General features: G+C 39.0%; 1 protein-coding gene across 1 annotated transcript in view; it reads right to left on the bottom strand.

Annotated features, from left to right (window-relative positions):
• Positions 1-25,347, bottom strand: part of LAMA4 (laminin subunit alpha 4) — a 112,525-nt gene that overhangs the window by 23,239 nt on the left and 63,939 nt on the right. Inside the window, exons 13-26 of the mRNA XM_009289144.2 lie at positions 24,587-24,735; positions 22,344-22,485; positions 21,168-21,264; positions 20,266-20,382; positions 19,041-19,226; positions 14,028-14,167; positions 12,623-12,796; positions 11,440-11,582; positions 10,950-11,112; positions 8,709-8,842; positions 7,379-7,550; positions 4,937-5,068; positions 3,707-3,849; positions 172-307 (exon numbers count right to left, since the gene is read on the bottom strand). Of these exons, the coding sequence (XP_009287419.1) occupies positions 172-307; positions 3,707-3,849; positions 4,937-5,068; positions 7,379-7,550; positions 8,709-8,842; positions 10,950-11,112; positions 11,440-11,582; positions 12,623-12,796; positions 14,028-14,167; positions 19,041-19,226; positions 20,266-20,382; positions 21,168-21,264; positions 22,344-22,485; positions 24,587-24,735 (2,028 nt within the window). The remainder of the gene's footprint in view (positions 1-171; positions 308-3,706; positions 3,850-4,936; positions 5,069-7,378; positions 7,551-8,708; positions 8,843-10,949; positions 11,113-11,439; positions 11,583-12,622; positions 12,797-14,027; positions 14,168-19,040; positions 19,227-20,265; positions 20,383-21,167; positions 21,265-22,343; positions 22,486-24,586; positions 24,736-25,347) is intronic.

The following is a 25,347-nucleotide window of genomic DNA, read 5'->3' as shown; positions in this document are numbered from 1 at the left end:
TGTCCCTCCCACATTCCCCCCCCCCCCCCCCCCCCCCCCCCCCAGTCAATGAGTGCATTGTCATTTCCTTGGTTCAAGACTTTCTTTCCATTGTTTGGAGTAAAACTCAAGCTCACAGCTGTATCCGTTGCCAAAATTTTGTTGTTATCTCACAAATGATGTTATGCTTACCAGTGAATCCTCTGGGCACCCATAGCTGATTCCCAGAGTTCCTGGTTCTTCTAACAAGTTGAAATCCTTCTTTTGGAACTGGAAACCCTTCATGCAGCCTTTAAAGCCAATACTTCCTGCCAGATGTGAACTAATGCTGTTGGAAAACAATGTCAGACAAGCTGCAGTTAGATAGCCCTTGCATTTCTGAACAGACTGTTATCGCCAAGGTGTTCTAAAAAACTTGGAAAAGCCTCAATCATTTGCCTCACTAGTGCCCAATTCCTGTATCTTTATGTAAAACAACTAAACCACATTATGTGTTTTGAAAAGTCAAGATGCATCAGATGTAATAAATGTTATGGGGGGAAATATATGAGAGTTCAGAGAGGACATCCATATAGAGTAGCTTTAAAAAGATAAAAATAGCTGCTGAAATGAAGTCTTATTTTTAAATGGATTTCTAACCACTTACAGTGAAAATCAATGGATCTCTATCTCCATTTTTTATCATTTTAGAGAAGTTTTCCTGTCTTGCTTTTACTAGCAAGCTCCATTCTTGTCTTGGGAAGCAAATGGATCTCTATTTCTTAATAAATAATAGTAACAGAAGTCAGGGAAAAGTAAATTCTGATTGCTGATGAGTGGGTTTACATAGTTGTAAATGAGAGCAGCAGGTAGGCTTCCAGGATCCTTTTAATGTCAGATTTGAGGTGGATAGCACAGCAGTGTATCCCAACTGCTCCTGCTCACTGCTCTAAGTTTTTCAACTACACCTCTCGCCAAGATACCACAGCATTATGGCACAGGGCAAATATAATTGAATTTATCCTCACAATACTCATGCTGCATGAAGAAGAAGAAATTTGCCACAAATCACAGAGGGTCTGTGACAGGGCAAGGAAATGACATGGGATCTATTGGGTACCAGTCCAGGAGATAACTAGAGAATAAATACACTGAAGGAGTAAATGTGAAGTCTGGAGTTTTGACCTGGCTGCCTGTAAACGGTCTTTGTGCTTTCTACAGGATGGACCTTAGCAGTGGGATTCTTCTCACCTGACATGAGATGATACTGACAGTATTGACATCTGCTTCTGCACTAGTTGTCTATGAGTTATCTTATTGTAAGGTAGACATTGGAAACACGACAAATGAATCAAGCTGTGAAAATGCTTATTTTTCTACATTGGCAAAAATGGACCATCAGGTGAAGTAGTGCAGATGTATTTGTCTGAAATAAGGTGAGAGGAGGAGCACTGTAGGGGCTTAATCAGCTTCTCAGTGAAATCAGCAGGAAGGCAAAATCAACAGGAAGGCTCCTGCCATCCTCACTGGGATTTGGATCAGTGCCGGGTATCAGTCAACCAGTTTAATCTCTACTCTGACTGACAATGTGACTGGCTGGATGCCATAAATGTGCCTTTCTGTTAAATGCCATTAACTTAACATTTTCTAGGAGCAACAGGAACTACAGAAGATAGGTTTTAACCTAAAGAAAGGCTTCTGAGTTTGTTTCTTAACAGTTCCCAGTGCCCAGTGCTCCTGCCTCCCCTTAGCTTTCTGCTTTATGCAGTGACTGAGTTGGGAGAAAAATAATGTATAATGGTACTTCCAGATTCATTTATTTGGGAAAAAAGGCAATTGACAGAGGAAAGTGCTGTTGAAGCGAATTAAAATATACTGCTTTGAAAGAATATTGAACTCTTCTAAGACTACAGCTTGTTTTCCCCCTGCTGCTGCCCCCCAATGTCAGTCAAATGTAAATCATCCTAGAAAAAGGAACCATAAATATCAGTAGTAGATACTACTAGTAGTAGATAGATAGTAGTAGATCATCAGTAGATGTAATGGTAGTAACAACTTATGCTCCTGATGAAAATGGGAAGATGTTGCCACATTTGGACCGTACTTTTTGCTGTCTACCCTTGTCACGAGAACCAAAGCTGGGTACGATATCCAAGGCAAAGGTGTAGCTCTGCTTAAATAATTTCAATATACATTTTTCAATATTATAATTGGTCATATTTTTACAATGCCTATGGATTTTTTTTTTATATGACTTGTTCATTGAGATGCTGTTTTTCCTGCTTTGACAGTACCTTCCAGGTGTTTTGCAGCATAACCACAATTCACTCAGAAAACCGCGGGCATAATTCGTGCGATTTATCTTGTATCCTACATTTGTGAACAAGTTTCATCTGCCATTGAGTTGCTCAGTTGCCTAGATTTCTAGGTCCTTCTGGGCTTTTTCAGTGTTCTCTAGGCTTGATTAACCAAAGTAATTTTCACCATCCTTTTGTGCTTTGTTTCTAGATCATTAATGTATTTAATACCAGCCCTAAGAGAGATCCTTTGGGCATGTGCTGTAGACTCTTTATATTGTGAAAATTGAAGAGTTACTCTATGTCCTATTTTCTCTTTCCCAGCTGCTTTCTAATCCACTGCAGCTTTTCCCCCTTCCATGCCACTAGTTTTCTTAATAGCCCCTTATGACAGACCTTTGTAAAGAGCTATTTGAAAGGCCAGATAAATTATATACTGTTTCTCCCTTGCCCACCATTTTGTTTGGATGTTCAAATAATTACATGGGATTGAAAGGCATCATTTTCCTTTACATGAAGTTTGTCCCTATCTTAAAGCTTAATCTGTAAGTGTTTTATATCTCAGACATTATTCATTGATTCAACAGGCTCTCCTGACAACAAAATAAGGTTTCAGGAGATTTACCACTAATTCCTAGAAACTATTGTGCAACATCTGCTATCTTCCCCCTCTTTTTTTTTTACATAGAGGGTATTTTAAAGAGGGATGCTATTTCTGTTAGCAGTTGTGACACTTAAAACAGCATCTGGAGCGCTTCTGAAAATGCTGGCCTTGCTGTCTGACCCCGGGAATATTGCCTGTCAGAAGAGCATACCCTTCTTCAAGCAGCCAGCCTGCTCTCCCAGAGCGTGACCCTGGTCTGGCAGATTCCCACTGCAGGAAATGAGAGTTATACAGTCTACTGAGATTAAACTTGGCTTCTGTCAAATGGTACGATGGGAAAACGGGGCTTTTTCTTTTCTTCCCACGCTCACACAGAGCCAGCTGACTTGGGTCTAGAGAGAAACTGAGACGGATCAGAACTGAAGTGCATAGTAGGAAAAATACAATCTTTAGATTTCAAAATGCAGTTGGTAGAGGGTTTTGATCCTTGAGCTAGTGCATTGCTATTTTACAAAGATCACTTTTTGCAGAGCAAGGAGGAATAGCGATTCTATATATTCATGTGTTCTTTGAAAATGCCTTTTTGTTTTGAGAAGACAACAGTTTCTGTTATGCTTACTAAAAGTAGACCAGTTTCAGCAGAATTTACCTGTGCTGTATCAAGCCTAATCCTTGGTACTTCAGAACTCTGAGAGAAACCTAGAAGATTGTCTGGGGGGTTGTTTTACATAAGGTGTTGAGGCTGGGAAAAATGTTTTATTGTAAGCTCTTCAGCACAGGTCATACAACGTAACTTAAACATGGTGATTACTTGAAGACAATAATTAAATCCCAGTTGTAAACCAACCTGGAGTGCAAGATCTCAGTAGGCGCTCCTCCAATGTAGATGTCTGTGAATGGCATTGCTGTTCTTTCATTGTCCACACTTTTTATATGTCGCCTGTCTACTACCAAGATCATCTTCTTAGAATTGTGATATATAATAGAAATCTGAAAAGAAAAACATACTTAAAAGTGTCCAAAATGTCATCTTTTATAAGTTGTCATGGTGATTTTGCAAAATCGATTGCATCTTCATATCTTTTTGTTTGAAAAGTTCCTCCCATTTATCGAAACAGTTGTTTGTAAATCGGGAGAGGCTGACAACAATTACTAGTAGGGAGCTTATTTTGATGTCACAATTTCTCTGATGACTGATAACCCAGGATATTTCACTTATGAATAAATCCACATGAAAGTACCCCATGTCGAATTCTACACTGCGTCAAACAGATAAGCTCCATTAACTTCAGAGTGCTTTATTGATTTGTCCAAGAAGTTAGGGCATATACTTCTTAAAAAACTTATTTCATTGTCAAAGCATAAAAGCCTTAATTGTGCTTCGCTTAAACAGGTTGAACAGAATTGTAGCTGTAGTTGTGGATCAGGAGTCAGACTTTGAATTTACATCAAGTAAACGGCAGGAGAAGCAAGCCACTAAGGGGAATTTGCTACTGTCACTGTCACAGTTCCACTGGCTTAAATCAAATTCTCTTAAACCAAATACAAGTAGATATTTTAGATCTGCCAAAGTCCCTAAAATACTATGCATATATAAAAGACTGCTACCAAATTAATTCTCCCTTCAAATGAAATGGGAAATGCAATGTTTCTTGTAATACAATACATAACAACTAAGGTGGTCAAGTTAACATAATGACATGTTTTTAGTTGAGGAGAGTTGTATATTTGAAGGACATAGTTGTCCTGGATATAATCTCATTTTGAATTAATAACACTTTTTCTCCCACGTGAACTGTCCTGTCCTTGGCTAGTAATACGCAGAATCTGTCCACAAACACTGATTTACCAGGAGGCAGGGAAAGCCTTCCCTTTCCACCGCTCAGTAGTGGTGGGACCTGCATATGCTCTTTCACATGCAAGACAGGCATGAGCTCTACTCTTCTGCCCACTCTACTGCATCACCACCTGGCCCCTCATGCTTTTGCTCCTTTCATTGGTGTTGGAGCAAATTATTGCTACTTTGGAGCTGCTGGGATAGTTGGTCAAATGGCTGTGATTGTAACTGCATCTCTACCTCATGAAATTTAGCGTCATTAATCTGAGCTTTCTTCATGGAGTCCTCTAGCAGCACAGGGCCGGTGCTGAAGCCAAAGTCATAGCGGAGGTACAAGAAACCATTGTGCATCTCTAGACTGAAGAACATACTCTGTATAAAACAAAACAGCAGTCAGAAAAGCACTATGATTGTGGCAGCAATTTAAAAAAAAATTAATAAACAGTGTTACGAGAGTGTCTGACATTGTGAAAAGCATGCTGGGAAAAGGTCTTTTTATTTGCAAAACTATAACACAGTTTCTGGATTATTTTTATATATATGTGTATGTATACACATGCACACATAGTTGTTTGATAAACAGCACTTATTTGAAGACTTGGTGAACTGTTTCCCTGTAGGAATAGTATTTGGTAGTGCAGTACTGTCAATATTCTTTACCAGCAGAGTATTCCTAATGCAAACACATCTATTTACTGTCGAAGTAATACCACATACCCCAAATGAAAGATGTTATACTGGTAAAAGCAATGTTGTGCCAGAATGGCTGTATCTGCATTAGCAGCTTCTGTTGCGACACCTGTAATAGCTCAGGATTATATCTTTTCACAGCCCTCATCAGCACTGATTTATTTGCTGAAGGCTGAGCAATGAGTGTATTTACTGTGCATTTGGTTTCTGGATTTCCTGACTGTTCCTGCTTCATGGTTTGGCTTCTGTTCTGTGGCTGGGTGACCTAAACTTTATAAACAGGAGCTCTACTTTAGAAAATCTTTAGGGAGTGCTTGAAATGAAGATCTGTACCATGGAATTAGTCTTGTTCCAAATCTGAACATAAAGAAGCAGAAAGGACAGTTTACAGCAACCGTGCATCTGGGTTAATGCTTTTAATGCTAATGTTTGTCTTCTCTCCTAGTGTTCATGCTGTTGTTCCCATGCCTAATGGAAACATGGGAATGATAATTATCAAAAAACTACTGCAGGCCAAGAACTGCTGTCTGTGACACAAATGAGTCCACCCTCAGAAGTCGTTACTTAAAGTAGTGAAAGTAGGTTGTAATCTAGCGCTTTTAAATTAAACTGCAGCTTGGGTTTGTCTTGAACAGCTTAAATTTGAAAATGAAACAGGGATTACATTCAGAATATTTATGAGCTGTCTTTGCAGGACTGAATAATGGCCAGCTTACACAGTCTTTCTCAAAGTGCCTTTGAGCAGGCATGGTCTTCCACAGCTAAGATCCAACTTGACTGCAGTTTCCACTGTAACACACAAAGTGCATACATCTCCGACAAACCTCTGGGCACTTTTGCTTGGAAGAAAAATGTCTGTTCTGCAATAGAGGCTGTGAAACTTCTAACAGCTGTTGCTTAGTCCAAAACCTCCTAAGAGCGAAGGTTGGTGGTGGCATGCTATGCCGCAGAGCAAATTGCTGCCCACAACTCTCCTCTGGAAGTTACCCTAAAGGCAAACACTAGAGAGCAGCTTTTCTAATGAGAGTGGATTTTCTTCTCTTCTAAATGCTCAATGCAGTGGTACATGTAGGTGTCTAGACAAGTGTATGTCTGTGACTGCATCTACATAGTAAAATATTTTCTGTGGCTTTACCAAGTTGTAACCCACACAGGACTTGGGAGCTTGATGTGGAGATGCCCAAAGACAAAAAAAATCTGAGTTTGTCTTCAGAGGATATTTGCATGTGGAGTCTACTTTCTTCAAACCCTTACAGAGTTTGCATCACCCTCAGACTTCTGAAAAGCTGGCGATATTTGGATCAAGCCTTTTTATTTGGGCTACTTTTTATTTTCAGTAACTTAAATAAATATTTAACTCTAGTACACCCTGGGACACAGTTATAAAGTGCAGCTACAAAAAAAAAATCTGAGTTTGTCTTCAGAGGATATTTGCATGTGGAGTCTACTTTCTTCAAACCCTTATAGAGTTTGCATCACCCTCAGACTTCTGAAAAGCTGGCGATATTTGCATCAAGCCTTTTTATTTGGGCTACTTTTTATTTTCAGTAACTTAAATAAATATTTAACTCTAGTACACCCTGGGACACAGTTATAAAGTGGCAGCTACAACGAAGTGGCTGCTTTATGGGAGTTACTTCACAGAAATTTCCTATCACTTTGATTGTGCATTCACATTTAAATAAAGGTGCAACTACTGGGTTTAACTGGAGTATCTCTCAAAGTGTCATCACAGGGGTATGACCAGTCTGCAGTCCTGATTGTCTCTGGATGAGAGCAGAGTCCAGCTCAGGTCCTTGGCTTCCTGGGGCCTTTGCAGAACACATTCCAGTTCTCTCTTAATGTATACATGCACCAGATGAACACAAAGTATTTCTCTTTCCAGAAGTTAAATGTAAGGGCATAAGCATTTTGGATTTTCCATGGTACTGTAAGTACTGGAGAACTTGTGGTGCTCATGGATAAAGGGTACCGGCAGGATTTGGTACTCACCCCATTAATCATCAGCAGGATCAATCCGTTGTCTGTAGGTGTTCGAACTTCTATATCAAACCGAGTCACCTGGCTGAATCTTCCCCTTCTCTCAATGTTTCTTGCCAAGGCATAGCCAGAGCCATCAAAGAAATAGCTCACAGCCCGGCTCTGAGTGAAAGCCAACTTATTTCTATGAAAAAACAAGCAGGGAAGCAATATTTGGCATATCACCATTTTAATTTGGGGAAATTTAAAGGCCTTTACAATTAAAATACTTTCTTGAAATAATTGTTCTCAACTGCTGCTTCTTCCTGGCAGCGGTGAGACTGATGACTTTTTCTTTGAAATTCTTTCTGGGAATTTTTTCTGAAAAATAATGTGTAGCTTTGAAGGTGTATCTAATTCCTTCATCATTAGATCATGCTTTTATCCTGTGTTGTATGTAGAGGACAGGAAATTTCTTTGCTCAGCCTTGTAAAGTGGCAGGCCCGCAACACCTCCTCATTATAAGGATACACATACATTTCTATTAAGAGCTCGCCCAGTTTGTGCAGAAACCCATTTGAATTCTCCAAGGCCTTTAGCCAAGCATGGGCTCTGCTGCGGAGCCCAGGAGCGGCCCGCATGCACTGTCCTGGAGAGCAGCAGCTTGCGCTCCCTGTGGGAATGGCGTGGGGAGCAATCATTTGCTCTGTCCCCACACCTCCTGCATTTCTTCCCAGTGAGAGCTGCAAGTTTCTCTCCTGTTCTTTGTATAGAGAGATTCTACTGTTGCTGCCTGTTGTATGAACAGAACGCCTGCTATGTCTGTGCTAAACGAATGCTGCGGTTGATGTTCACTTCTACTTTAGTGGCTGCATTTCCCAGTTTGTGAACAGCTTATCTGAGGAATTTCTGTTGTGGGTTTAAGAGTGTATGGCAGAGAGATAATTTCCTTACGGGCTTTGTTAGCTGGGGATGGGGGTGTGCTCAAGTTTACCAGGCCCACTGGAGCTAACTGGCTGTGGCCGTATTTTGCAGCGACATGATTCTAGTCAGGAGCAGTCCTGTTCTAGGCAAGCAGCATGGGTAAGGAGGGAGCCTGGACCATGCTGTAGCGAACACGGCAGGGCAGATGCACTCTGTTTCCCTTTTGAAGGCATGAGCAAGGTTGTGAGAGAGTTAATGGAGACACAGCAAAAATATGTAAGTTTAACTTGCTGATGCAACTAGGAGTTAAAAGTGGCCAAGTTCCTTCTGGATAACTCAGTATCACCTTCACATTTGTATTCTGAAACAGGAATGAACCACCAGGACTGGCGCTTTCTGCAAACCAGAGCAGCAGAGTGACGGTGGGACTGTCCCCTACCTGGCACAAGGTGGCGATGTGGTGGTGTCGATGTTATAGACGTGCTTGAAGTTGTATAGGCTGATGACATCATCGTTCAGGGTAGCCAGTTCCAGGCAGCCGATGAAGCCAGGTAGGTTTAAGCTAGGAGGGAGCTGTGCAGAGGGCAAGGAAAAGTAAAAGGAGAAAGGTCACGCTCTTTATTTGGGTATCACGAAAGCATTTGGGTCTGGGGTCAGTTTTGTCTCGGTGCTCTTCATACTTTGAAACAAATGGGGTGGTGCTACCTTGGAATAGTCTTTGCTGTCCTTATGATGATATGGCCATTGTGCTGTAAGTTAAAATGGAGCACATAAATGTTCTCACAGTGGGAACAACAGACGGGGTAAGGCAACTGCAAACAAAAAACTTCTTTTGTAGTTTTGAAGGGAGCACACTTGGAAAAGGGGAAAAGGGTTAGGATTTGACTAACCGCATACCTTGCTCAGTGTATTTGAATCTCTCAATAGATATTTCATGTCTAATGTATAGACATCCTTAGCTGCCAGAAAAACTACTTCATACCGTGACAAAAGAGAGAGCACTTTAAACCCAGGAGACTTGGATTCGAAGTGCCAGTGGCTAATCTTCAGTAGGTGTTATTTTAAACAGCAGGATATAGAAACTCCTTCTTTTAACAAAGGTCACTGTAAATGGAATTTAAATAGCCACATTGGTGAAGGGAAAAATACAAAAGAATAAAGCTGACAGAGCTAGTGAATCATTCTTTTAGTGTTAAAATACTCTGCCTTGTGGAACAGGTGTGATATTAATAACACCTCTTGTACTTCAGAGTCTGATCACTGCCGGTAACTTTTCTTCGGCTTCTCATTATTTCCATTTTACTTGCAATATAATAATAATGGTAATATAGCAATGCAGAATATGTGTAGCTGTAAGAGAAAATGAGATTCTTATCTGTGGCACAGATACATTTCATAAATCATAATGTTTCCTTTTTTTCCTTTGTTTCTTCTACTATTCTGTTAAATTATGTTAAGTATGAGACTTCTAATGGTTAAGTAAGTGGTACATTTCATATTTACAAAATATATAATATGGAAGCAAAGGCAAAAGCTTTAAGCAAATAAAACTGTATGTTAATGAATGAAAACATGACGTGTCCATTCCTAAGAGAAAAGACTCATATGCTTATCAAATAATTCCATGAATCTTTTCCATCCCATTCCTCTTCCCATTTTCATTCACTTCTCTCTTTTCCTTTTCCTCTGCCCTGTTCTGGAACAGACCTGAAGGGTTCTGATCACTTTTTGTGTGCAACTATTATTCAGTCCTCAGTCCCATTCCCAGGCAATTTGCACCCAGGGCTCAGTAATCTAAAATTCAAACCATGGCATGTATCTGGTAGTCACAGCAACGCAAAAGCTCAGGAATACATAAGTGTATTGAGTAAATCTTTGTTTTTATATTGTTAGGAGGGCTGGTTGTGGAACAGTAGTTGGATGTTTTTAGCACCTACTACAGTTATCTTGAAGAATTTAGCATTCTTTAAAGTCTTTCTAAGTATGTTTTCATTCAGCCATGTAATTTTCATAGCCAAGATAATTCGTAACAATTTCTAAATCCAAAAAGAGGACCTGGTATGTTCACAGAGGCAGGTAGGTGAGGTGCTACTTCATGCTGACTGTGATGAGATGGGTGCTGTTCACTAGGAACTAGACTGAAGGAACTGTCTCAAGCAGGTCCTCGGACATGTTTTGCACAGGTGAGTCTTCATGCTGCCGTAAGGCTGGATTTGAACCAATGATCATTTGAATTCAAACAAATCACTGTATTACTAGTTTGCCACACTGTCCTAATATTAACAATACATTACTTTTCATTTTTGCAGCAGTTGTAAAAGAGATATTGTAAGCATTGAACTCATTAGCACTGAAAAAGACTGGTAGCTTGCAAACTTTGTTAAGCTGGGATAATAGGCCTTAATTTGTATGTACTACTTCACAGCTAGCAAGCTTCTTTCTTATTATTACATTTCAGAAAACTTTAATGACAGCTAACAGGAATCTGATTGTCTTACTGTGTGAGATGATACGCTAGAAAAAGCAGTAGTTTTCACCATGGCTAAGAATATGGAGTCCTAGGCTGATAAATGATTAAATAAGGACATTTTATTTATAACCATTCATGTGTTTACAGGGAGGCCCAGTAAGATAGGTTTGCATTATTTAAGTCTGAATATAGAGTATTTATGTGACCAACCGTGAAGCCTGGAGGCACTCCGCCAACGTAGAAAACAGTATTTTCAGGTTCCAAATTCAGAAGGGAGCCAGGACCAAGAACCTCTCCCTTTTTGATGAACTTCTCTTCAGCTGTGCTGCTAAGACTAGGCACAGTTAAAAACATTTTGCCGTGTCTTCCAATCCTGTAGAAGGGAATTGTAAGAGAAGAGAGTTTTGTGTTGGCTAGACTTAAAAAAGAACAAGCAAGCCTCCAACTCCAGGAAGGTTTTTTGTTTCCTCACTAGAAGATTGGTACCCTGGGGGGAAAGACACTACAGATACTTTCTCTTCCCCCCTGTGGCCCCTCGGGTCCTGGCTCTCTAAAAGCAAAGACAATTTCCATTTATTTCAGCAGGAGTAGAACCAGGCACTGAAGACTCCTGATGAGCAGTTCTGACCCATCCTTTTCTGTTTGATTTTTTTTTCCTATTAACTGTTTGATTTTGGGGAAATGTACATTGTCACTTTACCTCTCAATTTTGATGATGCTGAAGTAAGAAGGCCAGGTGCTGACAGGCTTGGCGTCCAGAGGTATCTCCACATCTTGGCCCCCCAAATTATAAATGTACACAAGGTTGTCATTTTTAATTGCAAGACCAATGTAATTTTTTGCCTAAAACACCAATGGAGAAGGATGTCAGAGCTATAACATTGAAATAAATTTAATGCAGAACATTAGTAAAGGATGGGATATGATAGACTAAATGACACTTTTAAATATAACTAATAAACAAATGCTTCGTTCTCTAATTACTTTCCTTCACCAGATAGAACTGCACAGAAAAAATGTCTGATATTTTACCTCGTATCCATTTTGACTGAGATAAATACAAGGTCATGAGATGTCTTCTGGCCGTAAATTGGTAATGTTTAAAGGGAAGCTGTTCAACAGTATTTAGTGTGCAGTGTCATATGCAGGAAATAGGAAGAAACATTTGTCTAAAGCCTAGGTATTATGCTGCAATTAAATATTCTGCCAGGAGGGATTTTGCTTGATTTATATTCAGTAGACATTCTTTTTAGAAAAGCTTAAAAAGAAAAGCCTGCCTCTTTACTCTCCCCAACTATTAGATTATACCTGGCTTGTGAGGTGTGAGTTTTCTTCTTTTAGGAACCACAATTTAAAGAACAATTATTTTACAACACTTACAGGTGGTGAGAGTATATGCCCTTTCTAGGTTTTTCAAAGTAGTGATGTACAGACTGTACAACAGCAGCACAAGCCACAGGCAAAGAAACCTGCTTATCTGGTGGGCCTCTGACCTTGGAGATTTGGAATCGACACTGTCAGCAGCATAAACCTGATTGAAACATGGCCCACAAAAGCCAGGCGGGTGACATTAACTGCTTCAGAGCAGCTCAGTACTGGCAGTGGAGATGGCAAGTATGGCTCACAGCAGCATGCTGCATAGGCAGTCTAATTTGCTTCTTAGAGAGAATCCTTCATTGTTTGGAGTGAGAAGTTTCAAGGACAGGGTCTCGGGAACCCTTGCTCTTTCCTTGTCACAAAATCGATGACAGTCATATAGTAGACACCTCTTATTTTGAAACATGGAGAAATAGTGAGAGGAAAAAACAAGGGCAAATAAACTTCAAACCTATTTCAATTTTCTTTTTTTATATATATAAAAATTAACTGGGTTATTCTCTTACATTTTTGTTTCCGAGGTACAAAATAAATCTGTCAGGAGATGCTGCTAGTTGTGGGTTGTCTTTCTGAAGCTTTATATACAAGCTCATGGAAGTGAAAGATTTCAGTTCCTCCACGTTGATCTTTGGATTGACTTCAACAGCTGATTGGCCTCCAAACATCATAGAAACTTGGACCTGCAGTTGCAAGTGTGCTAAGTGAGACACATTATTGCTGCCTGGGGACATTAGTTAAGGTAAATGTGCGAGAATACTTAGCCAGCAGCCTTGCTTACTACAAGAGTGGAGTTGGCACCTATGTATGTGCCGCGCAAAAGTGTATGTTTATAACAATCGCTTCTGGAAGACGCTGTAAAGAAGATGAAGGGAATTAATTTTAAAATTAATTAAAGCTCCTAATTAACTGTGCTTAAGCATATTCATAAAGTAAATTAAATTTCAGTGGGACATAGATGTGTGCTTAGTTGAATCAGGGCTACATAATTATGTATGACACATAATGAAATTCTTACATAGCTATAAAACTTCTACCCATAATTTATTTCTTTGCTTTAAGAGTAGTATGACCAATTTTCTGTTCACGAGTAATCCTGTTATATTACTGAAGTTACAGTAATATATATGAGATGCTAATAAAATTTTAAAACATGTTCATTTTAGTTCAAAATGCCTTCAACATAACTGAAATAATGTTTTCAAGTTTAAGCACAATATGACTGAATGACGAAATACATTTAAAGATCAGTCAAGCACTGCACACATGCTAACTGAATTTTGCTTTTCTTTTTTTAAGTAATGTATGTGGACAGCATATTCCAGCATTGTGAGCATACTGTAATGCACTGAATTTTTTATTTCTCTGAATGAATTAAAATATACTATTTTAATTTTTGACCTCAGTGTTCTTCTCACAGAAAAATCCCTCATAATTTATGTATGATAATGAAAGTATTTTTCTCTGTTAAATATGTATGAGCCAAAGATTCTCCTACCCTGCAGAAAATTAATTCAAAAGAAAAAAAGAAATACTGTCATCTCAGAAAAGTTTGCATTAAATTGCCGTAATTACTACTGCTTGTAACTAATGTTGCCAGCTGAGTAATGACCTATTAGTGTTAGCTTTAAATGGTTTTGTTATTGTGGCCATCTTTAACACTGTGCCAATTACTGAGTTAAAGTTGCTACTGCAGTAGCAGTAGTCTACCATGAATAACATGGTAATGTTAATTGCTTGCAAATAGCAACTGTAAAGATTTTAATGACTTCCACGGTGCTTTGTTTATCCAGTTGTTGGGAGGAGATAATGTCAAGGTTTGGGCTTCTGACATAGCCCAAGAAAATGGAGCTCGTAGTAAGATGCATTTGATTATTAGCACTAGTAACCAAAAGTCCCATGCAAAAGTCTTACCTTGCTTGCTACACTCCTGGTTTGAGCAATTAACTCTCTGATCCGCTGAATGCTGGAAGAAATATTGTTTGCTGGTGCCTTTTGTTCTACTCTGCGCAGTTTGTCCAGGAGTTGAGGGAAGACTTCTGTAAGTTTCTTCACTGCAGTTAGAAAAGAAGTGACAGCTTGTTTTTTTCCTCTTTGTAACACTGGTTTTGCACCAGGAAGATTCCTCCTTACCCTCTTAGGTTAACTCACCTATCTCCTTCTGCTTTAAGAACAAGTCCTAACTGTGGCGTGTGAGAGGCAGTGATTTCCGAAAGGGTAGTGATTTATCAGGATCTAGTATTGCAAAAGTTTTTGGAAAGAAGTTTGCACAAAGGAGACTACTTTTTCATGGGACTCCTAGGCACTACCGTGGTATTGTACCTCTGCAATACTTTCCTCAAGGAGCTTTGCAAATGTTAATCGTTTTAACCTTTTCATCGTCCTTCAAGGCAGGTAAATGTTAAACCCAATTTTACAGGTGTGGCAACTGGAGCAGAATGATTATTTGTTCAGCATCTCACTGGATATCTGTGGCTGACCTGGGAACTGCCTCTAGGAGCTATGGTTCATGAGCTCTTCAAATTCATTTTAGGGGAGATAAATGGCTCGATTCCCTCAGCTCTCAGCTGTGCATCTCTCCCAAAGGTTATCACCCAGACTGCAGCAACAGCTGGACAGGTGTTGTGTCTGTGTGTGGTTCACAGCCCAGTCTGCTAACGGAAACACTGCTGCTTTCAGACTGCAGTAACAGGCCTGTTCTGTACAACGGTAGAAAGCCTTAGCTGATGATGCATGTGCACCTAAACTGTGCTTACTACCTGCCCCAGCCCTTGTGAGTGGTAACCTCTTCAGCTTTCCTGCCTACATCTGCCAGGGTCATGAATTGGAGTCCTGGACCTTTGGTCTTTCACTGCTGTGTCTTCTGGTACATGTGCAAGTAGGATTGTTATCAAAGGGAAATGCAGGTGCTTTTCTGTGTTCAAAGGGAGAGAAGTCATTTCCCAGAAAGATAAGCAGACAGAAAAATTCTTGAGAAAGAAAAATAACTACCCCTAATTATAATTCAATTTGATCACATCAGATTCCAATGACATGTTGCCCTTTGAAGGATATTTACACATCACATCATTTTTCATCTTTAATTAGTTGTAGGTACAACTAGCTGAGTGTAATGAAATGTGATTTTAGCCACAAGCTACATGCATATAAGAAAGATCCAGTATTCATGGTTAATTTTTAATGACATGGATTCACTATAAAGGTTAAGACCAGATTTGTAGGGTTTGCAGTTACATTTTAGGGGTTGTCATCTTGCATCCGCCTGCTCTTGTATTCTTCCCCTCATATTTTTACTCTTGTCTGAGAAGATAGCAGAGAGACAGGTAGAGGAGCTAATCCTCAGATGTACTGAGACTGTATAGAAGGCAAGGAAGGAAGAGTAGCCTCCAATCACTTTTCTGTGCTTCCAGTTCTGTATTGGCTAAAGACTGAAGCAGCTCTCAGCCTCACTCAGAGCAACCCAGAGTATGAGAAGATCCCACAGAGTCCTACAAGTCCTGCTTCTCTTTGGATAGAGTGAAAAGCTATATTTGCCACAGTCCTGCCCTCTCTCTGCTTGGCTCTTTTCACTTGAGTTTTACTTTCCATGTCCAGTGTGGGAGTGGGCCATGTAGACCTTTAGCCTCTCCAGTTATTCCCATTAAGTCCTGAAAGACCTTATGTGCTGGGGGTCAGTAATCAGATATTCTATGTAAAGCTTACTGTACATTAAAGTGCCATTATTTTAGCAAATCCTCAAAGAACTACAATGAATTCTGGGTAAAACATTAATTCCAGAATGCATTAAAATTTCTACTTAAAAAGAATAGCTAGTATAATAATCAACTTACAGAAAGTTTTCTCTACCTTTTGAAATGAATGTTCCACATCATTGGAAAAAAGCCCACATTATTCTTAAAGTAAAAAAATTGCAAGCTCGGAAAGTGATTTAGCAAATTTCAACCACCTTTTTTTTAATAATCAGCAACTGAATTGGAATTGTGTCTGATCTGATATCTTGAAAAGCTGGCTTTTCCTCTGAAATTTGAGGTATTAAACTTGAAACACAACTGTAACGTGAAAACACAAAACTAACATCTATTACTACTAGTACTGTTATAAAATCTCACCGTAAATCCCTTCCTCTTGTCCTTTATAATGGCATTCTTCAACACAGAAGAATATTGATTTTTATTTTAGTCTTTGGGATGAAGGTGAGGGTGAAAAAGGAAAATTAGTCTTACCAAGTGATAAAATACAAAAAAGAATACAAGGGAAACTGTCAAGGAGGAAATACCTTGACTATAACCTTGCAGACACTTTCTCCTTTAGTGTTTTCCTTCCCAAATTGTCCTTCATCCCCTGCTGAGGCCCACCAGCTCCCGGCACAATGGCGACACAGGGAGTATTGTCAGACAAACTGCACAGCCAAGACATGCTCTCACCCTTCCAAAAATCAAGTGCAAACTTTATTCAAAGGCAATCCAGACATGCCAGCTTAGAGGCTTCAGCTGCCATGGTAGTGTTATTGGCATGATGATCAGGTGTTTTGGTTTTTCAGGCACCTGTCTGAACATTTTTTGTGACTTTCTTTTGGACTTTGATGGACATTCCTCCTGCCAGATCAACCTCTCCTGGCAACATACACAGCTGATCTGAGAGCACTCCACCGTGCCCTGGCATGTCTACATCTCTCTTCCCAGGCTGTGAATCACAGCCACATCTGACTGGAGCACTACCCGTGCCAGACTGCTTTGTAGCACTGATCTGTCTTCTCAGCTATTTCCATCTGATCTTTCTGGCAAAAAAATCATCATGCCCTAAAGCAAAAAAATAAATGCTTTATGACCAAAAATGCCATGGAAAAGCTGCCTCCACAAATGTAGTAGGCCACACGTTGCTGTAGTTTGCATGTTAGCATCTCTCAGTTAGTTTGTGGTCAGCAGGCCCTCCAGGCACTCTGGTATGATCACAATACTTTCAAGGTGACTCCCTACCTGCAAGCCCACTATCACAGAGAAGACATTTTTGCCAGGCACATCGCATAGGAGCTGAGCTATTCTTTACAACTCGTGGTGCATGTACCATGCGTGCCTTTTTGGGAACATGACCGACTAGGAGAGCTGGGCCATCTTAGGTCTATCCACTCTTATGGAGTGTCTCAAATGCTACTGGAAATATTTCCTCCAGTATAACAGCTAGAATGAGCAGATTTTTTAAATCCTGAATGTCTGCTGACATTTTGAGCGTGAAGAGCCAAATGCAGTTTGTGTTGCTGCTCTATCTACTAAGCTGGCCCTGGTAAAAGTTAAATGTAAATCAAGTGTAAAGGTGAATAAAAACAAGTAAGCTATAGCAGACTGTTTCTCTTAGATGTTTTTCCTCATACCATTCCCTCCCTGGATGCCAATCATATCCACATTTACATTATCTTAAATGGGAGTTGGAGCCCGTAGCCCACAGCCTCAACTGAGCTCTGTAGTGATCAAAAACATTTTACAGCAATGTGATACAACTACTGTTATATTGACTACAGCCTTATGGAGCTGTAGCTCCATAAGTTAGAGTGAGCTTACCCGTTCCCAGAGGGAGTGGCTCAGTGTTTCCTTTGGATGAAAAGCTGAGAGAAATGTGAGTTACCTCCAGTTCTGGAGCCAGAAATCGGGATTTTGAATAGCACTGAATTTCTTCTTGCAGAGGGAACCACTTTCATACCATTCTTGGGAGCACTCACTTAACCAAAAATATTAGTGTGAGGGTCTTATCCATTACTGAATTTTGGAAATAACATGACCCTTGGGTTTCCCTGGTCTAGAGGGAAGAGTGTGGCTTTGGGGCACTAGAAGCAATGTTGGGTTTGGTACTCATAACACCATTTGCAGTAAAATGACACTCAAGTTGCAAAGCTCCTGACAGAAGAAGGGTTTTGGGGCAGTAGATCTGAGATTCAGACTTTCTGCAGATAGAGTCAATAGAGTTATGGACCTTCTCTGAGGCACTTTCAGGAGGCAAACCATCACTGAACAGTGCTGCAGGTGATGGTACATATCATCAAACATATGCAGGAAATTTCTTGTTCTGGATTTCCAGCTTCCGTGGCCATGAATAACTTGGGATTAGTGAGCCTCCTGAGCAGAGCCAGGAATACATCGAGCAATAAATAGTGGTGCTTGTCAGCAATTTTGTATTCCGCATATTTTCACTTCTAGGTTGATTCTTTTCTTTCCTAATTGTTCTTTTCCTTTTTTCACCAGGCATTTCATTTCAGCTTCACTCTCCCTGCCTCTTTTTCCACTCTTTCCTATCATCTTCATTTCAATTTTGTAGCCTTCCTCAGTTTTTCTTTTTTTTTATTTACCTTAAATTTTACATAAATCTTCCAATTTTTACTCTACTCTTCCTCCTCCCCCCAATAATAAAAATGGAATTAATGTGATGTTTACAAGCTTTTCCAGCAATCACCCTGCTTAAATATTATATTTCCTCCCTAATCCTCTTTGCCCCCTTTGTTTAGACTACAAGCTCATCAAGTCAGGGGCCATTTCTCCTCTGTGTTTGTACTACTGAGGACAAAAGGGCCCTGTTTTCAAATGCCTCTCAATGTTAAAAAAAAAATAACTGAACCGAAAATCATAACAGCGAGAAGTATTTAAACCAGCTGTCTATTGCTCAGTGTGACCTTGGTACCCTGATAAAATGACTTAAAATCCAATAAGACTTCAGGCCGTAAGTGTTTAAGTCATTTTTGGAAATGCCCAAGTATCCAAAAGTTTTAAAGTACAGTCAAATCTCTAGACAACTGCTAATTTTTGAAATGTTTTCATGGAGGTAAAATGCTAGAAGATTATATGCAATGAATATGCGATGTAAACGATTCATAAAACATGATGTTGCGATGATTCCCTGACCTTTTAATGCTAAGGAATGGCAAAATTCAGGTCACTGTACCTGCATCTCCAGCTGAGTGCACAGCACTGTCATACGCCACTGAATTGTGCTGGAAGTCTTGCAGGTTCTGAGACCACAACCTCACATTCTCATCCATGGGGGTTGTAGCTTGCATTACTGTCATGGTGGCACTTACGGCCTCTGCAGTCTTCAGTTTACCTTGCTCCAAACGCTCTCTGGCCTCCACTACAAAATAAATAGGGGATGAGAAGAAATGAACTCTTTCAAATATTCAAGTGAGCTATAACCAGTACTTAGAAAGTGGTGAGGCTAAAAGGATTTTACCTTCTGCAGAATGGGGACCCAACCTTGCTTGGTTGGTTTTCTCTTTATTTCCACAGGGAATATTCAAAACTTCCTGTGGTTGGTCTACAGTTATATTAATTCTTAAAATTTAACAAATTCTCATTTGCATTCTAGACTGTTAGAAATTTTCAATGTCCTTGGATTTTGATGGGTGTTATATAGCCAAGGAAGTTGGAACAGAGATGAAAAAATACGTTGTTTGTCATCAAGTTTTTAAAAGAAAATACATGTATTTGTTGAATATTTTTCATGAAAGTTATCTTTGAAGGAGAGAAACCCAAGGCACTGAAGTGGTTTTGTTTTTTCACACCTGGCATTTTCGGGTTTTTATTTTTTTTTGAGTTACCAACTACTGTATTTGTAAAACCTGTGGCATTTTGCACGTATAATGTCTTGGCAGTAAAACACAGCCATTTTTAGTTGAAGTTAATGAAGAAATCTTGACCATGTCAACTTTGAACACCTTCAGATATACTTGCTGGATGCTCTATGATGTCTCTTTTCTGAAAAACTAAGGTGAGATTTTGTCAATCAAGACTGCCAGTAATTACCTCCCAAATACTCTACTTGCTAGGTGTGATGTATATGTGGATTACATTTTGACTATCAATACAATAAATCCACAGACTTGTAGATTCTCCAAGCTCTGAAAAGATCAAGAGTAACGTGGGAGTGGACAATTGTAGTAAGGAGGATCAAGAAGAATGTTAATAATTTCAGGTGGCAAAACATATAATTTCATTATGAATATGCTAAAGCTGGATGTTTGCTGTCTGGGTCTTGTAGTTTCAGTCAAATTCCTTTAGGCCTCCCTGGGACTGAAATCTTAATACCAACTTCATAGGCCATAGGCAAAGATAAAATATGCTCTTAAATGTATGAAGATAAAGCATCACAAAGATGAAGTTCCTCATACAACCTGGCTCTGCTGATTGCATTTTTGTGATGGCTCTCGTCAGCTGGCTTCGCAGAGCATTCATTCTGGCAAGAGTGCCATTAACGTGACGGCTAGTGTCTGCAATGGTTAAATCGTTACCTGTGAGGAGAAAATAGGAGGTATAGTTGAGTGGCATCAAAGTGGCATTAAAAAAGGTAAATTTTATCCTGTGGAGGTATGTTATTAAGCATTTAATACACCATAGGCAGTATACTATAGCCTCTTTTAGTATAGGGCATACTAGCACTCTGGACTTCACATAATCTAAAGGAAAAAGCAACCTTGCAGCTCCCAGCCATTGTTTGCTTGTCACAGAACTTCTTAGAGAAATCTGGAGACCTGTATCTCAGTCAGTACTCTCTTTGCTTTACCAGAACTGCTGAGAATAGCTGCAGCAAGTATACAGGAAAAGTTTTAAGGAACTCAAAACGTCCTGCAAAATTGAAGAGGTAATTTCTGTAATTTTAGAGCTTGCTTCCATTTTCAGTGAAAAAAGGCCAAAATCCTTTAACATTCATTATTATCCTTCACTGGTGAAATCCAGCTTTCTGAACACTTAAACTGTTGTGAATTGATTTCAGTTGAACTACTTGATGGAGTATATTTGCCTGTGAACAACTGTTTGCAGGATCACATATTTAAACAGTGGTTGTATCTGAAACGGTCCTTTTGTAAATGAAATAAACTTTCAGTGTCTGGCAGGATGACAACACGTGAACTACTCAAACTGTGCCTGTGGCCATTTCAAGTACTTTGTGTGGTAACTTCGATCAATACACTATTCTGTTCCAGCAGTACTTCTGCCTTAGTGATGTGCTTTTGAAATTTATTTTAACGTGCATGCTTATAAACTGACTGGGAAAGTAGAAAGGATGTATATTTACTGTCATCTGCTGTCCGTTGTAGCTCTGTGGCTCGGTTGAGAAGTTCTTCACTTTTACCTTTATGGTAAATGATCTGAGTATCAATTCCAACTGCAGCCTACAGGTATGTTCCAAAAAAGAAAGTCAGAATAATGCTTACCAAATGTTCCTCTTTATTGTGTTTAATTGTGGACAACATATTACTTCATATAAATGTAACTACAAAGTCACTGCAGTTTCATTTGCTTTGTTAACATTTAAGATTGGCAGCTGGATTAGAAAAAAAAGTCTGAAAAGCAAAATTTTCTGTAGATTGCAATTAAAGTTTAGAGAAACGTATGCTTTTCCAGACAAGAACACTGAATAACAAAGATGCAGAAAGCACAAAAGTCCTCTTAATTTATCAGCTCCAGTATGGTCAACGTGATACTCATGCTACATGTTAGTTAGGCACTGTGACTGTTCATTTCTACTGTCATCTCAGACGGATGACGAACACTTGCACTGTGTGGGGAGCTGCCTTGCAGACCCCAGTAGCATGCTGGAAACAGAGGGCTGGACTCAAAATCCCACAGCTCCCTGGGGCTCAGGCCTCTGTAATCTAACCAAATCCTCTTGCTAGGCCGCTAATAAATTGCTGTTAAGTAGCATGCATATAGGTTGGAAACTATATACGTACAAAAATACATATAAAACATTTTAGAACAGCAAGGCCAGAGACAAAATTAGCATCATCATCCCTGCACTGAGTGTGTGAGTGGGCTATTTGCCCATTTTAACTTGACTTTATGAGACAGTGATGCTTCTGTTAGATGTCTTGACCACCTTTTCTGCCACGTGGTGCTGTGTGGAGTAGGAGGACTGGAGTGCTAAATGCCAGCTCAGGTTCCTCTAGGGCCAGGGAGTTGTCTGGACTTTCACAGAAATACCTCAATTTGAGTGACAACACAGAGCAGCATCACCCTGTACTTTAGGGACAGAAGAACCTGTTGCATCTTTTCGAATACCAGGGGACTTTAGGCTGGCAGAATAATTAACCATCTAGGATTTAATTCAGGAAATAGTAGATGAAGCAAAACGTGCAGTGAGAAGTTCAATGCTAACAGTTAAGCTAAATCTTGTTTCTTCTTTATACTTAGGTGTCCAAAGTTCCTGAAGCATTGCACAGTAAAAGCTGATATTATGAAAATTACTTACATCATTGACCCGGTTTGTTGTGTTCAGTGCCAGCAATGCAGCTTTATTAGCTTCTTCAATATAACTAGCAATGTTTTCATACACATTTGAAGCATTTATTGCCCTTTGTACCAACCCATTTGTATCAACACCATACAAATTCCTGTTAAAAAGAGAGTAAAAGGAGGAAGAAACCAAACCGAATCAAAGTAGTTTGAAATGGATTAATTTTCTTAACATTCTGTGAATTCTGACTACATAATCACACACATAAATACACTGGGCCTAAGTAGTATTCTCTTCATTGTGTATGACCGTTTATGCCAGTCTGAAGCAGGTGAAAACTATGTGGATAGAAGGTACTTCCCAGTGGTTTAACTCTGGGAACTTTGCCCTTAACATCTATGTGAGCAGCAACAGGTGACTACTGAGCTTTGATCTTTTTTTAATCTAGATTAGATATTCCATAAATTAACAGAATAACATCTATCAGTTGTCCTTCTTTAGGGATAACTCCTGGCTGTGTATGGAAAGACCTGTGTGTGCCAGTGATCAGGACAGCTGTATCACTGGGCTGTTTATACTTTCAAAAAGTAGGTGGGAAAAGGGGGAGGATCAGATGAAGAACTGCCTATGATCATGAAACTTTGCAAAAAGTTAGATTTCAAAAATATGAGATAGCTTTGCTGCCATGGTAGAGCTTGATTTGCGTATTAGGCGATAACTGGTCTTCAGGGGAGATTCCAAACAGCGGTTCGTTTAGGGCTCAACCTTCAGCTGTTAGCAACTTTGAAGAAATATCATTTTTTAATATTTTTGTGATAAACAGAATTCAGAGTATATGTTAGATATAGACTCTAAATATACATATACATGTGTGTATTCACTTCAAAGAGTTTGCACACTGAGGGCTTATTAAGTTTCCAGATTCAGTGTTGTTTCAAGAATTTCCTGCTATATTCCCCCAAGACAAAAGAAGAAACTCTACCAAATAAAAGCCTAACAGGCTTATAAAGCAAACCCATAAAAAACAAAATTATTTGAAGACAGGCTAAGTTTTGTAAAGGATTAAAGTTTCACTGCAGGACAATCTTCTCAACAAATAAATGAGTGAGCACATTTCCATCTGGATATTTCGCAATTATTTCTGTTTGCTTTCTATTAAATTCCTAATGTGTTGGACTTGGTAGTCGTTTTTAAATTATTTTGGTAAGGGATGAAGGCTAGCCGTATGGAGAATTTTCTTTCAAGTGATTCTGCTGCCCCCAGTTAGCTGATCTCAGACTGAACATACAGTTTGTTTTTTAGGCTGTCTGTAGTTTGTGTGGCATTATAGAACAGAGTTTCGGATGTCAGCTTTATACAATTGTATAAATATACAAATATATAATATATAAAATATATAAATATATGTAAAAATAAAAGAAAACCATCAGTTATTTTTTTCTCTGTTTTAATCTCCTATCTAGGGCATACTAATATTAAGAAACAACTGGTATTTAGATAATATACTCGAAGAGTAGTTTTAAGTTTATCTTCCAAAAGCATATGTCCATGATGTTACTTAAGGTAGAATTTGGTGAAATATTTTATTTAAGAATTCTTTTATGGCAGTGGTTTTTCCATGGGTAGTCCCAATTGCAAATGAAGTCATATTTCAAATCTGTCTAAAAGTGGCTTTTTAGTAAATTGGGGGAAAGTTGATGCATTTAATATATTCCAGCAAACTAGAAGACTTACAGTAAGTTTTTGGTGTTACAGTGGGCCAGTTTCACTGGGACACAACCTATTGAGTATCAGAACTACTCCATCTGTAAACCAGTTCTTGAACAAAAATTACCCCAAAGCCCATTTTTTGTCCCATAATGCTAAACATTTTTTAATGTGAATGAACTTACTGACATGAGCTGTTTCTGCAAACCCCATTTAGTCTGCCTGTATTATTTTACTTTTCAGTAATCTACCTTTCCTATTTTCTTGCTATGGGAAGAGAAGAACATGCCAAATTAGAAAGGGGAGAATGTCACACAAGATATATGTTTGTTTATTCTTTGAAAAGATTAATAGATTTTGCTTAGCTCAACTTCAACTGTTCCCTCTGGACCTTGACAAGTCTTTCCATACATGACTTAACAGTGATTTGTTTAGTGCCTATTTACAGACAGCATATCTAATGTCACTGTGTTTCTGCTTGTCTTTTAGTTTATTCAGCTGTTCAATCAGTAGCACTTGTATGAACAGAGTCTGCTGAAGTTAAATTTTACCGGTCCAGCTCATCAGCAAGTCTTCTTAGGTTGTGTGCATGATGCATAGCCTTTTCTACCAAATCATCATCAAACAGAGACAGATTGGCTAGTTTTTCTTGCAATTCCTTTTTCGCTCCATCTATTTCTGCGTAGAACCCTGACACATTCTGAACAAAATATGGAAGGAAGGAAAGAAGATGAAAATTGTAAAAAATCAAGTCTGTATTTTGATTATTATGTTTTATTTTACCTTTTATATTATTATAATGTTGTTGTTTTATGTTATATTTCTTTGATGTTGTATTTTTAACAGATAAAAAAGAGGAAGGACCAAAAAGAGTCTGACCCATGGATGTCAGTGTGGCAAGACAAATGCAGGAAGATAAAAATCAACCAAAATTCCAGGAATCCCTTAAAAAGATATTAGAGAGAGATGTGTAAAATACCAAAGACAGACAGTTGAGAAATGTCTTAGTATCCTTCATGTTTGCTCTGGAATGGTGCCAATGACAAGTCTTTCAGAGTGAAGTGCTAATAGGTGAAGTAATTAAACCAGATCTTTGCAAAAATCCCCTCATTGTGGTTCTTCTTAAATTGGGAGGTGGAACCCTTTTTTTTTTTTTTTTTTACCTCTTTTCTGTTAAGGCTGCAGGCCAGAAACTAGTTTTTGGGACTTCTAAATGATATCTATACAAGTAAACTAAATAGAATCATAGAATCATAGAATCATTAAGGTTGGAAAAGACCTCTAAGATCATCGAGTCCAACCGTCAACCCAA

Source organism: Aptenodytes forsteri, unplaced genomic scaffold (genome assembly GCF_000699145.1).
Source record: "Aptenodytes forsteri isolate BGI_AS27 unplaced genomic scaffold, ASM69914v1 Scaffold217, whole genome shotgun sequence".
NCBI lineage: Eukaryota > Metazoa > Chordata > Aves > Sphenisciformes > Spheniscidae > Aptenodytes > Aptenodytes forsteri.
The sequence above is the reverse complement of the archived record's forward strand: the minus strand, read 5'-3'. Positions and strand labels throughout refer to the sequence as shown.